General features: G+C 34.1%; 1 protein-coding gene across 4 annotated transcripts in view; it reads left to right on the top strand.

Annotated features, from left to right (window-relative positions):
• The window catches only part of LOC145258285 (CCR4-NOT transcription complex subunit 1-like), a 267,943-nt gene that overhangs the window by 190,884 nt on the left and 61,520 nt on the right, over positions 1-15,539 (top strand). For all 4 annotated transcript variants that reach the window (XM_080116291.1, XM_080116293.1, XM_080116294.1 and 1 more), the window contains 2 exons: positions 10,640-10,710; positions 14,826-15,060. In XM_080116291.1, coding sequence (XP_079972417.1) covers positions 10,640-10,710; positions 14,826-15,060 — 306 coding nt within the window. The remainder of the gene's footprint in view (positions 1-10,639; positions 10,711-14,825; positions 15,061-15,539) is intronic.

Below are 15,539 nucleotides of genomic sequence, written 5' to 3'. Positions count from 1 at the left end.
AAATGTTTTTACAATTATATTTTGATAAATTTTCATACAGTAAATGTTTTGGTTTTCAAATGGCGCTCACCCAGTTTAGACAATTATGAATATGTCTTTTTCATTTTCTGTTTTTAATAATTTTTAATTTTTCTGTTTTTAATAATAAATATATATATACGTTTCATGAAAAACATTCCCGTTTTCATTAATTAAATCGAAACATTTTCAATCTGACCCCCAAGATCGCCATGGGCATGGAATATGTGCCTATATTAAAGATAGCTTTCCATGTGGGAGGGACATCTCCAGGGAAGATCCTAACTTACCCTATATGTGCTTCCGGGTTGCTTTAGCTCACACTACTGCATTTATATTTACTCTCTATCGCCCCCACAACAGTGGAGTTACTATCTTTCAAAGCATATCTGAGAAAATTGACCAAGTCCTTTCTACTTATCCTTCAGCTAACATTCACGTATGTGGAGACTTCAATGTTCACAACGTTGAATGGTTGACCCACTCAAACAAGACCGATGATGTGGGGAGGTTCTGTCATGATTTCTCCATTGCCTATGACCTCACTCAGATTGTTCAGGAACCTACCCGTGTGCCCGATAATGATGGCCAGTATGCGAGCCTACTAGACCTTTTTCTCACAACTTGCCCTGAACTATGTTCAGTTTCTGTTCTGTCGCCTCTTGGATCTTCCGACCACTCTGTTGTATCAATTAAGATAAAAATGAAATGTAATAAGTCCCCAGATGTACCTCTTCATCGTACAGTATATCGATACACTAAGGCTGACTGGGATAGCTTCCGTACATTTATATCTGATCTACCTCTGCATTCCATGTTTAAAAAGGATGTGTCCTCTATAGTATTAGACCTAACTGAATGGTTAATTGTAGGTATTGACCATTTCATACCCTCTAAAAAGTTTCAGAAAAAACCTAACAGCCAGCCATGGTTCTCTCCAGAATGTGCTGCTGCCATTGCGCACAGAAATCACTTTTTCCACTGCTTCAAACGTAATAGATGTATGGAAACTAAAGCCGTTTTCAGGACTGCCAGCAACCATTGTAAGAAAGTAATAAGGAACGCAAGAGAGTTGTATGCTCAATCTGTTAAGTCCAAAGTAGCTGAGCAGCGGCTTGGTTCCCACCAGTTTTGGCAAATAGCAAACAGAATCCTGAACAGAAGCGTGTGCTCCATCCCAACTATTATCAATGGACCTGAGGTAATCTCGTCAGCATCAGACAAAGCCAAACTCTTTGTCAAGAACTTTGCAGCAAATTCTACCCTTTGCGACCAAGACCGCCAACCCCCAATATTTCCTCCTGTATCAGAAAACACGCTATGTGATATACGTATATCTGTACGTGATGTTGCGAAGCTAATCAAAAACCTTGATTCGAGTAAAGCAACTGGCCCTGATGGTATTCCAATTATAGTACTCAAAAAACTTCAACCTGAATTAGCGCCCATACTTACAAAACTGTTTAAACGTTGTCTTAAGGAGAATAGTTTCCCATCTCCCTGGAAAACCTCATCAGTATGCCCTGTATTTAAGAATTCAGGTGATCGCTCATCCCCCTCTCAGTACAGGCCAATAAGTCTCCTGTGCGTCATGAGTAAGTTGCTAGAATCTGTGTTAAATACAGAAGTAATCAAACATCTCAACAAAAATAACCTTCTTAGTGACACTCAATATGGTTTCCGTTCTGCTAGATCTACAGCAGATGTCATTACAGTTATATCGCATAGGATTAGCAAATCTCTCGACGGTGGCAATCTTTCTAGAGCAATTGCTCTTGACATATCTAAAGCCTTTGATAGGGTATGGCATAAAGGTTTACTTCATAAGATCGCTAGCTATGGTATAGCTGGAAAAGTCTTCTCAATTATTAAATCATTTCTTTCTGATAGGTTCATAAGAGTAGTAGTTGAGGGGCAAAAATCAGAAGCTCACAGTATTAATGCCGGTGTCCCTCAGGGATCCATCCTGGGCCCAACTCTTTTCCTGATCTACATTAATGATCTTCCAAATCATATCCTTACATCATTTGTAGACATTTATGCTGACGACACTACCATTTATGGTACCACATCTAAGACAGTAAACGAGCAAGTTCTCTCCAATTCTCTCTCCTCTGATCTTCAGCACGTAGTACAATGGGGAAAGGAGTGGCTGGTTACTTTTAATGCATCTAAAACCAAGCTTCTCTCTTTACATCATCAACATTCTAATCCACATTTGTCATCAATTGAAATGAATGGCTCTCGTCTTCAGGAGGCCTCAAGTTTTGACAAGCTTCTGGGCTTGACCATTACTCCTGATCTTAAATGGAACACGTATATCAAATCTGTTGCCAAGGCCGCTGGAAAAATGGTGGGATCTTTCTATCGATCCAGTGGATATCTCACTGCTGATGCTATTCTCTACCTATATAAGAGCCAGGTACGTCCAAGGATGGAATACTGTTGCCACATCTGGGCAGGAGCTGCTAGAAAGGACTTGTCCTGCCTTGATAGAGTTCAAAATAGACTTCGTAGCCTCGTAGGAGATGTCCTTTTCTCCTCCTTGCAACCTCTATCTCACAGAAGAGATGTTGCGAGTTTGTCTCTGATGTATCGTTATTTTCATGGAAAGTGTTCAACTGAGCTTCAATCTTTGGTCCCCCCTCGCCAAACTTTCACAAGAAACACTCGTCTAGCTGTAAACACTATCAATAATTTCCCCCACTCTTTATCTGTGGCTAAACCTAAACGTAGATTCCATGAACAAAGCTTCTTTCTTAGAACTGCACGCCTGTGGAATTGTCTTCCGTTTTCCTGCTTTCCGGCTGACTACAATATGGTTGTGTTCAAGTCTAAAGTAAATAAGTTCTTGATGAGCCGTTCCATATAAGTTATTAAATTTACCAAATTTTCATTACTAATGATTACTATATTGACCAATTTCTACTGTACACTCTTTAACCCTTATCCTTGAGTGGCCTCTGGGCCTTGATAATGTGGTGATGCCTTTGTAAAAAAAAAAAAAAAAAAAAAAAAAAAATTCAATAATTACGGATATAGGTTCTCGTTCACTTTATTTACTTTTTTTCATAATTCTTTCCGGAAGTAATTAATATCTAGTTTAATTTTTTTTATTTATTTCTAACTTCGGTCATAGTTTTAAATACTGATTTCTCCCTCGGACTTTAACGACAGGTGCACGAAAAAAAATGATGTATCCATTTTTGGTGATAAACGTCTCTGGAATTATTTAATAAACAAAAATATGATTTTTACAGTGAAACTAATTTTTTCATTTATGTGCCATGTGCACATAACTTAATTATATTTGCAGTTATTTTTTAAGTAATGTACAGTGTAATTAAAAAATTAAGATCTTCAAATTCATCAAACGCCCGATAGAACATAAACAAAAAAATGCACATTTTTACGTGAAATTAATTTTTTATTTACACAACTTGTTGCACGTAACTTAAAACTTAGCTATATTTTAATTTTTTTAACCAAAAATGTTTTTTTGGTTTAAAATGTACCCAGTTTAATTTTTAAAAAATAATTTAACAATGCTGAAGTTTATCCAACCGAAAGAAGATAAAGCAAAGAAAGGTTGAAAGACGATATGGAAAACAACTGACATTATTTTTTTAAATTGTAAATTTTCATCTCTGTTATTGACGTGCTTGTTGCACTGAAATTTAAACAATAACTTTCTATAACTTTTGAATAAACAAAAACAAATCCATAGTGAAACAAGTTGTTTGTTTTTGTTGGGTCATGTGGCTTGTTAGTGCTGACGGTTGATTTTCGTGATGATACTGATTTGGTCACTTGGCATTAAGTTGTAAATCTCGATATGTAGGTACATTCACTTTTATTAGTGGCACTCCTTGATTTATGAGCGTACTAATATGACACCAACAGATTATTAAAGAGGAGATATTTCTTTACAAAATGGTGCGATTTTCGGAATTTTTTCAATTGAATTTCTTTCATATTTCTTTAACTGAAGTTTTCAAGTTGGATTTTTTTGTGAAAAACAACTTAAAACCCTTTTTTAAGCTCACCATATTGATAAGTGACCTTTTTTATGGTACTATTTTTTATACTTAGACTCACAATATCGTGCGCACCAAATTTGAAAAACACCAACATTTTTTTTTTTTTTGTGTAAAAAATAAAGTGGCGTTCACCAAAATTAGTGACATAACTTGAAGTAACCTGGAAAAAAAAAAACTATTAAAGACACAAGAAAAGGAATTATATATCTATAAAACAAAAAGATTAAATTTTATTTAAATCAAAACTTTATCAAAATAACTTAAAAAATAAACGAGATATCGCAAGTTGATATTAAGGGAAATTTAACTTTATTTACCAGTTTTCGCATCCTAAACTAGGCTGGTTTGGGATACTTACTATAGACCTTTCATTTGGCGATGAAAGCTGAATTTCTGCTTATCTCCGTATATAATATTTTGATTGGAGAAATTCCCCTCTGAAGAAAATTACTGTTTGTTTGCAATAACAAATACCATAGACAAATTTATTGTCTAAACTATTATCCACCATCTTCTATAACTTTAGAACACCATTTTATACACATTTATTCGTTATAATAAAATCTTACATGACATCCTAGGAGAAACATCACAATCGCCAATATCTTTAGAGGAAGTAATTCCTATTTTTCCCTCTAAATCTAAAGTCCTTCTACTGCCCCAGTCAAGACTGGCGAGATATATACACATTATAATTATATTCCCCTAACACCCTTAACTGGATCATACACCCATAGGCATACAATTACCTTTCCACTTCCCGATTCAAAAAATTATTTCTCCCTACTAACATACCAACTATTCTCATTGGCTGATACTATTATTCCAGAATAAACACCTTACAAAAAATGAACACGTCAAATCTTTACAAATATGGCCACTCTCTCTACATGAAACAATAGTTTTATGAATATTAAACGAAATACAAAATTATTAAACGCTCATAATCATTATGTTACGTACTTATACCCTCACATTTACACACAACTACTCCCCCTCCCCCCAACTATAAAAGAAAACAATCCGTGAAACAAAATACATACAATTTATGGATATCATTGTTTATTTTAATTTTATTTTTTTTGCTTACGATTATACTGAAGAAACCGACAATGGTGCTATATATATATATATATATATATATTTTTTTTTTGCTTTGTTTTATATCAAGCTGTTTCTTCTTTATACGTTTTTCTTTATTTACATCTTTTTTATACCTATGCACACATTAACATCGCACATATCCCCCCCCCCCAAAAAAAAACCCCCACAAATAAAACAACCCTGAAACATGACATTTTTATTGATGGTTACCATTGTTTACTTTGTGGAGCCTGTATTAGCAGCTTAGAATTCAGTTGACAACCCAATATCGTATGCATGTGTTTGATAATAGACAAATTAGAGACACATTTTCCTTTAACTTTTTTTTGATTTGTTGCTTAGTTTTTGCGCCGCAGGATCCTGGCAGTGATTATCAAGATTAAATGTGGAGCAAATATTTTGACACCCTCCCCTATTCCCCACTCACAGGATGGGGTGTCTATTCCAAGAGCCGTTCTTAACATGGGAATGTTGCGGATGACAGGAGGTTTATTGTTTTTATGGGGGAGGGCTGTTTGATTATAGACCTTTTTTATTTTTTTATGATAAATCTTAAGATCGATCTACACACTTTCTTTTAAAATAACGATTTTATAGGTTTTCCACTATGCTGATTAAGAAAATCCCATTTATATTTGGCGAATACAAGTAGTTATGCACAAATTTAATTATATCCGATTGACACTGCCAGCCTCAAATTTCTTTGTTGGTTCATAGAATTTGTGCAAAGGGGTCCTGACAGTGATTATCAAGGTGAAATTTGTGGCAAATATTTGGACAGGCACCTGCTACCAAAAAAGGTGTCTATTCCAAAAGCCATTTTTAACATGTGGAGGTTAGGGGTGTCTATTCTGAAAGCTGTTAACATGAGGAGGTTGAGTGTTGGGCAACAACAACCATACTTTAATTTTTCTACGAAAGGAGAGAGAGAGGCATGCTTCCACCATGCAATGATGGTTAACAAGCCCTGCTAGTGTGTGTGTGTGTGTGTGTGTATATATATATATATATATATATATATATATATATATATATATATATATATATATATATATATATATATATATAAAGCATTTTGTGCGTGCGAGTTTATTTCCTGTGTACTGTAAAACACCTGTGCCTTTTTTTTTTTTTTTTTTTTTTTTTTAAAGATTTCACACAACTTTACTTTTGTCTGGAAGTGTTCTTGGGTTTTATTTTGAAGTACTTTCAATAAGTATCAAATTGCTAATCAAAAAAAAAAATGTAAGAGGAACAGTCTGATTTTGACCACAGCTAACATCCTTATACAGCCAAACATCACTAGTGAATTTGAGAAGTTTTATCATTATACAAGCAGAAGGGCCCGGCGTATAAAATTTTGATAAGATGAGTGTGTTTGAAATGAATGTTTCTGTTTAGAGCCCAATTGAAGCCATAGCATGAATACAATTTTATAAAATCAGCTGTAGGTTCTTTACAGTGCAATGTAAACTACAATATACCATGGACTGTCAAAAAGCTTCCTTCTGGTGTACACCAGTGTGTCCCCAGTTAGAGCAGGTAATTATTCGATTTAATTGAAAAATGGGCAATTTCATTGATTTTGATGACGATAAAAGTGTAGGAAGGTGGAACATTTTGTAATTTTCATTCAATCCCAGACAACATTGGGGCGCCTACTAATATTTAAAAAATATTAATTATTTTTAAATCTATAGACATGTGTTTCAAACTTATGTTCTCTTCAGTATAACTGTCATAGTCACCTTTGACCTAAAATTGAATACCAACCTATCAGAAATTAGTGCTAGATGTGAAGGAAATTGAATATCTATAAATGCCAAATCAATGGGTATAAACAGCAACCAGTAAGTAGTATTCAATGACTAATGCCATAACATACCACTTCAAGTATTAATTTAAAATAACAAACCTTTCATTCATAACTTTGTTCTAAACCTTGAACAAAATCTATTTATTGAAATAAACATTAAAAATTTTGGTAGTAGTTAGAAATTTATCTTTTAAATGTAACTTGAAAGAAGAAATCAATTTGCCTTTCGCTTTCATTTTCATAAAGATTAAAACTTAATTGTTATTGCGGACAATTATCCTCATCTTTTTATTAGTCACGACGTTTCGGCCAACTATTCCTCTAGCCTTGGTCAGGTGGTAACCACGACAGATAGGAACTCTGAATCTCCTGACTGCATTCACTGCCTTCAGTAGTTGTCATATCACCACTCACAAAACTGGCCAGAGGCTTACTTGGCCAAAAACGTGGTGAGACAACAACAACTACAGAAGGCAGTGAATGCAGTCAGGAAATTCAGAGTTCCTATCTGTCGTGGTTACCACCTGACGAAGGCCAAAGGAATAATTGTCCGAAACTTCGTGAAGCAACTAATAAAAAGATGGGGATAATTGTCTGCAATACATAAAAATTAATAAATAATACTCATCTCAGTGAATTCCAATGAAATAATAGATTGCAACTTGTTTAAAATCAGGTTGGTCCCTCTAAAGAAAAGATTTGAATACAAATGCAAAATGCTCTTCCAGGAAATAAAACAGAACTATTTGTTATATAAAAATCAAAATTATTGACTAAAAATAACAATTTATAAAATGTCTTTTTTCAAAAACCAATATGCAAATTAATCGTGTGATTGGTATTGCACATACATAAGCAATATATAAAAAAGATGATGCAAAATGCTGTGACATTGAATTAACTTGAAATAGTCTGATTTTACTGTTAGGGCAAAAAAAAAAAAAAAAGGGGGGGGGGCAAGAAACAGGTCCAGTTTTTGCACTCATTTAAATTTTCATATTTAATATATCTTAAATTTACAATCAGAAAATTTTGTTTTTTAATTTATTTTGGGTTCTGCAAGCTACTATTTTCATTATGGTTGTTACAATCTGTCAATGTAACTTTTGATCTTCAGCTGCATCTGTTCTAACTTGGGAATCTAATAATTGAACTCTGCAATGGTATTTGAAACCGAACTGAAATTTCATACAGATTCCAATGTTCAATTATCGTAAATGTTGTGAATATTACCAATCCTTACCTAAAAAATTGAAAACACTTTAAAAATTTAATTTTAGCCTGAAATTGTTACTATTTATTTAAACTGTATTTTATAGTAAACAAACAAGTATCCATATGAAAAATGAAAATACAGCTTAAGCTGGTGCATACAAAAACTAAGTATGATTTTTAATGAGTGACAGGAACAGGTCACTAACTGCTGTAAAGGTAGTCCCTCCCACTCCGTCTATATTCCAAAATAGCAATCGGATTAAATATGAAAATAGATTAGAAATTATTAAAAAAATTATCTTTCTAAGAACATGGACTGATATTTGATATGATTGACTTGTTAAACTGAATTCCATGTCTACGTTGTAATAAAAAAAGCTGTTAATGTCAACCAGTTTCTGGCTTCACTCCTGGTTGATAACTTTCCTATAGCTGGAGACTCTTTAACAAAAGTATCCCGTTTGCAAACCTACAGTTAAGTGGCGGATAGACTCTGTTGTTCACCTGGTTCGCACTCTTTTGTTTATTAGCCAGGCACAGATTTGCTATCACAAGGACATCTCACTATGACGACAATGCCATCCCATCAGCTCTGTTTCTCTTTATTTTGGACAACTTGGGAACAGTTGCTTGTCATTTAGTTCACACTAGCCTGGGTGCCTGGCGTTGCCAGGTGTAGAAGGTGTGTGTTGAGCAGGAAAAAAAAAAAATAGTAGTAGGCAGGCAGGCTTGAACCTGTACCACAAAGAAGGAAAAGAATGTGAAAAAAAAAAAAAAGTGACATGTTTGTTGTTGCGTCCATCGGCAAACTGGAAGTGATATAGGTTTAAATTAAGGCTAGACAATCGAAAAGAAATGACGACTTTTGAAAATATCGTCGAAAAAAAGCGATCCCTCCCTGTAGAAAAATGCCCAGTTAAGGGTGAAGAAGTTTGTTTTGGGCCAATTTTTCGATATTTGTCGTCCAAAGGGTCAAGCTTCAAAACGATACCAATCTCATGAAAATCATTATCTCTGTCGAAAGTTTTAGGCAGACATACATGCATACATTTAAACAGGTGAGATTTATATTATAGATGACTAGTCTGGACCTCTCTTGCTCTTACAGGTTGAGGGTACTGGTTTAACAGTTTATTTGGCTGTTGTGTCTGATTAGTAGTACTAAAGTTCTAAGAGCAATAGCTTTATCAGCAGTTGTATAATATCGGGATAACTGTACTGCTAGATCATGCATGGAAAAGAAGCTTTCACCATGGTCAGAACTTCATAGACAAAGACTTTGTTAATAGTCTACTTCTGTGAACTTAGTTTTCTGACATTCAACAATCACCCACTTTGTCCAACTGACTCTAGAATACACCACCTAAAGTGGATTTCTCTTAAGGCTGTTGTTCACAAATATCTGAAGGCTTAAAACTTTTATGATGTAGAATCCTTCCTCTTTATAAACTTCCCAGATATATTAGTACTAAGTGAAACTCCTCTAAACTCCTATAATCGTTTTGATATGCCGAGATAGCTCCCAGACTGACTTCATACATAAGATGATGATTATTATGAAGTTAATATTTTGCAGTCTATATATATATTTATATATATCTATAAATATAAAAGCGAAAATGTATGTATGTATGTATGTATGTGTGTATGTGTGTTCGCTTTTTCTGTATGTCTACAAAAGGCTTTTTTCAGAGAAGCGGTCAGTCACCTAACAACTTTTTAAAACTTTTTATATCACATGTGAATCGTAATATTTGAGTTAACAACGGAGCTCGCCTGTCTATTTAATTTGCTCGACTTCGGGAAGATAAATATTCAACAGTTTTCGCTCGCCGCATGTGGGTTAGGCCTTTTCCTATAATAAAAGCGACACTAATTGTCTCAGTATTTTTCCGGTCTCGATCGCCGGAAATGTCCGAAAGCAATGAGCTTTAATCAATGTGGAAATATTATTTCCTTATATCAGAAGACAATTGCTATTCAATTTCAACAAGTGGAGCTGTTTTCCCCTACCCCCAATGTCTTGGGGGGGGGGGGAAAAAAAAAAAAAAAAAGCGTTCCACACTAAATGATACCCCGCAGTCAAAAGTTGACCCCATTAAGTCATTAAAACATGCACCTGCTAATTTAAGTAATTAAATAAATTCAAACGCGTTTCCGTTAGCATCTCGCGGTGGCCCAATGGTTAACGTCGCACTCTTTTTTTTTTTTTTTTTCACACTTTAATTTCCAACTTTGCCTCAAGGGTTTGGGTTCGATCCTTCATACTTAACCTACCAAAACTTTTTTTTAACCCCCCCCACCCCTGCCAGACACAACCACCTGGGCAATGATTTTTTATTCTTTTGTTTTGATTTGCCCAAAACCACACACACTTCCAAACACCCGGGCAAGGCCGGGTAACCCTCCCAACTAGCCTATAATAAACCTTCATCTCTCTTTTTAGACTGATCTTCACAACACCATTGAGACGTTGTTCAGGATTCATTCTCGACCAAGGCCCCCACCACCTGATGGGTAAGTTTTTATTTCCATATTAATGAAACTCACTGTAGGTGAATTATGTACGTTTTCTTTGGAAGATATAATGCTATTTATGTTGGACATTCACTTAAAATAACCATTTTCACAATTTTAAATCTTTGATTATTTGCTAGCTGAAGTACCTGCATGCAACAGCTTTCTCTGAATTTATCAACTTGAAAGAATGCTTCTACTTTAACTTATAATAAACCAATAAAAAAAAAACTTTAATCTGGTTTGTTAGGATAAAAAGTAAGGAATTTATCGTTATATTTAACGATAAATAATTCCTTACTTTATTCAGGAGTAAATTTTTTTTCTAAATGAAAAATTGAAAATCCCACTAACATTTTATTACCTCTCCAGACTAGATGTAGTGTCAGTCAGCCACAGAGGTGCTACATGCATATTTGATCAAAGCAAAAAATATTGTTTTGAATCAAATTAAACAGTAAAAATGTACGCATATTACATTATTTTGATCACAGAGGGAAGAGGTTGTCTGTTCTTGACTCCATATTGGCATGCAGAAGCCACACATTGATTCCAGAGCAAATAGAATCACTTTTGTGTCTGTGTTGTTCTGCATGTTATATACACTTTGTTAGAATGCTTTGATTTTGCTTCTATGCAACAAAGATATGTTTATACTATGAAGAAATTATTTCTTTACATTAAGGTGGAACTTTGTCAACTTTACAAATGGAGTTTATAACCCAAATTCTAATATCTTTAAGGTCAATAAATCAAGTTAGACTGCTCTATAGATAAATGTAATTAATCAGTTGCAATTTATATTATTTAATTGGAATTCATTATTGAGATGAGTATTATTTATTAATTTTATTTATTGCGAACTATTATCCTCATCTTAGTTGATTATTTACCTGCTGCATCATGACAAAAAAGAAAACAAATGTTATGTCTACTTTCACAACATTCTAAGCGGCATATGTAATGAGTTGTTATCTTGATAATCTGCTAGGATTAAGAATTGGTTTCAGCGTAGTCTATCAGAATCTACTACAAGTTTGAGGAAACATATGAATTTTTAATAACACAAACAGCTGTTTTCTATTGACATGCAGTTGGTGACTCATTTAGTGATGATATTTTGGTCTTCATAATTGTTTGTGTGTCAAATTGATTTTTCAGCATTTTTTTTTTTTATTGTACGCTGTTGGCAAACACAAAAATATACAATTCAGAGTTTAAAATTTTTTTTATGTTGCTTTTATGCGTTCCCCTCATCCCCCAGGTGAATGGGAGGACTCTGAAACACATCTAGCTTAGATCAGTTTATTCTGTCGCATCAACTTCTTGTGATGTAATTTCCTTAAGTTCCAAGTTGAAAGTTCTCATAAGTAATCTAATTTCAAAATGCAAAACTCGTTTTTACATCATCACATTTCCAATCTACCATATCACTATGGTTGTAATTGATGAATCATCTACTGGTATGGGATTTAAAAAATATCTGGTTGACAGTTAATTTTGTGCCTCTGATTTGTTTTTCTGATTTGTTAAACAAATGAAAAACTGAAACCAAGTGTTTTTAATTCAATGAATAGAACAAATTCTGATATGGTTTTCAAATTAACAATCTGTTTTTTTATTCCATACATCACAAAATAAGATGACAGACTAATGAGTAGGGGCTTAGACAACCTCAGTTTCTTTTGAATTACTCATTTTTAAGATTGCATTTTATATCTGACTAGCGGGGGATACGCGGCGTTGCCTGGGTGTGTGGAGGTGTGTGTGCTCGGGCGGGGGTGGGGGGTGCTAATCAAAAAATAAGAATTAGAGAAGTAAATATTTAAAAAAAAACTAACGTAAGACAAACGAACGATGTAAAATGTAAAAAGTGGAAAAACAAAAGAAAACAGAAAAACGAACGTTAAAACTTTAAGAAAATCTGAAAAATACCCCCCCCCCCCCCAAAAAAAAACAAAAAAACAAAAAAACAAAAAAAACATGTGAAAATGGCTTGGGGGGGGGGTACCCGGCATTGTCCGGGTGTTTGTAGGTGTGTGTGTCGGGGTGGGGTAAAATTAAAAAAAAAAGTTTTGGTAGGTGAGTATGAGGATCAAATCCAAACCCTTGAGGCAAAGTTGGAAATTAAAGTGTGAAAAAAAACAAAAAACGTGCGACGTTAACCATTGGGCCACCACGACATACAATGGAGACACGTTTGAATTTATTTAACTTAGAAACACGTGTCCGCAATAAAAGTTTCCATTTGACCTAATTAAGAAGGTCAAATAGAAGTCACGCAGTTCACTTTTGCTGCGAGGCAGCGGTTGGGTTTGTTTACCCAAATTTGACTGTTTTTTTTCCCCAACAGATGTTTGGGAGGGAGAAACCAGCTCCCAATTGTCCAGATTGAATAGCAATTGTCTGATATACAATATTGATCAAAGCTGATTGCTTCTGGACGTTTCCCGGCGTGATGCCGAGAACACCTCCGTTTGAATTAGTTTCGCTTTTTATATGAAAAAGCCCAATCAACACGTGAGAAGCCAAAATAGCAATAACTTTGTAAAAGTCGATGTAAATAAATCTATATGCTACACGCTTTCCAAAATCCTAAATATTATTATCTACGGCCTATATAAATACTTGTAAGCGATCGTACCCCCCCTCCCACACAAAAAAAAACTAGCGTAAGGCAAACGAACAATGTTAAATGTAAAAATCGAAAAAAGAAAACAGAAAAACGAATGTTAAAACCGAAAAAAAAAAGTGAAAAATGGCTTAAATAAGCCTGTTTCGATATTAAAATTTTAAAAATCGGTGGGTACCCGGGTGTTTTTGTGTGTGTGTGGTCGGTTGGGGGTGTTAATGAAAACCTAAGAATAAGCGAAGTAAAAGAAAATAAACAGAAAAACGAACATTACGTGAAAAATGGCTTAAAGAACACTGGTTCAATATTTAAATTTAAAAAATCAAAAAAAAAAAAAAGACATCTCACACCACGATTCACAAAACATTTAGATAATGACCCAACGCTCTAACCAACTGAGCTAACGTTAGTGAAATTTAGTCAGTTCTTCAACTATTTAAAGTAAATCAGGTCATGACGTCATCTGATGCATGCGTAGAACCAGTCGTCATGAGGGGACGGTTTTTGTCGAAAAAATGAACGTTTTTGGCCAATTTTTCGATATTTTTCGGGAGAAGGATGGAGCTTCAATATGATACCGAGTTTGTGAATTTTTGTTCTGTCTGTCGAAAGTTTTTAGCAGACACACAAACACCAAACACACATACATGCAAACATACATACACACATTTTCGCTTTTATATATATAGATTTAATGAAATGTTTCCATTCCTATATTTTTATTGTATTTCTGCTGTGATTTCTCTAAATTTATCAACTTGAAAGAATGCTTTTACTTTTTGAGAACCATAACAAACACTGATTTACGAAAATACAATGAAATAGTTTTATTGTTGCTGAACAAATCAGGTAAGTGAGAAAGGCAGAGCATGCTCAGAAATTAAAGTGGTTTTCTCAAATTATCACAAATCTACTTCAGACATCAATTTCAGGTTAGTTTATATAATAATTTTGGAAACCATTGTTGTCAATCTGCCTAGAGTATTTAACAATAGTAATTCCACCTGCAGTTAACTTATGGATAATAACCATTGAATGTGATTTTTAATCTATCAACAATTATTTTATTTCTGAAAAGTAGTGTTTCCATAATAAACCATATTTTGCTTCTTTGTGACAGGTGTGTGTCTGTGTGGAGTAAATTTTATTTCTGTCAGATTACATTCTAGTTCACCTGGCCCAATATTCAACATTTTATCAGATCTGACCTTGCTAGACAATCCTTTACCATATCGGTTCTTGAATGCTTTAACATTGTTAGTTTTAAGACTACCTGAAATCTCCAACCTTTAATATACAACAAGGTATTGAACTTGCCTGACTAAAAATATTTCATTGTATTTTTATAAATTAGTGTTTATGATTTTTGTGAGCACAGCAGAAATACAAAAGAAAAAAAAAATATCAAGAAAAGAATAAATAAAACCTGTAAAACAGATAAACCAAACATTTGAACATCATTTACACTTTTGTTTTTCTTCAGTTTATCTCACTTGGTGGAAGCTTTACATAACAATAGTGATAGTAGCTTGCTGGATCGAGCCCCTGGTGGGCCGACTTCGATGATGCAATCTGGAATTACGCAGGCGAGAGAATATGATGATCCTCCTTGGCTTCATGAGAAGACAGAATTCTTGTTACGAGAATGGGTTAACATGTTCCACTCTCCGGCTGCTGGAAGGGACAGCACAAAGGCATTTACAGCTTTTGTGCAACAGGTAAATATTCTGTTTTTCAATATGCAATCTGTGATGAACCTCTTCCTAACTTAATGGCTTCTAGCTGAAAACTGAAGATTAATAACACAATGTGCACATACACACGTCCTTTCTTCCTCTCTTTTCTTTGTTTCTCTTTTACTGTTTCTTTTTTTTTTTTTTTCTGGTAACTTTGTTGACAGTCAAATGCTTTCAGAAAGTCAATCTGTGAGGAAAAACAAAAATAAACTAGCTAAAAAACAAAACAAAAATAAACTAGCTAAAAAAAAAAAAAAAAAAAGCTTCAAACAAGAACGGAAAATAATCACTGACAAAGTAGGCAGTAGTGTAGTCGTGAGCTTAAGTTGTAAATTGTTGACGAGTTTTCCTATGCATTTATTGTAGAGAACTTTAAAACTTCATGAAATAGAGATAAATGAAAGTGACTTTCCTTGTTTTTTTTTTTTTTTGGTTTATTAAATTATTGTTTACATATCAAA

Source organism: Euprymna scolopes, chromosome 33 (genome assembly GCF_053919585.1).
Source record: "Euprymna scolopes isolate OS-2025 chromosome 33, ASM5391958v1, whole genome shotgun sequence".
Lineage (NCBI taxonomy): Eukaryota > Metazoa > Mollusca > Cephalopoda > Sepiida > Sepiolidae > Euprymna > Euprymna scolopes.
Note: the sequence above shows the minus strand (reverse complement) of the source record. Positions and strands in the feature narration are given on the sequence as shown.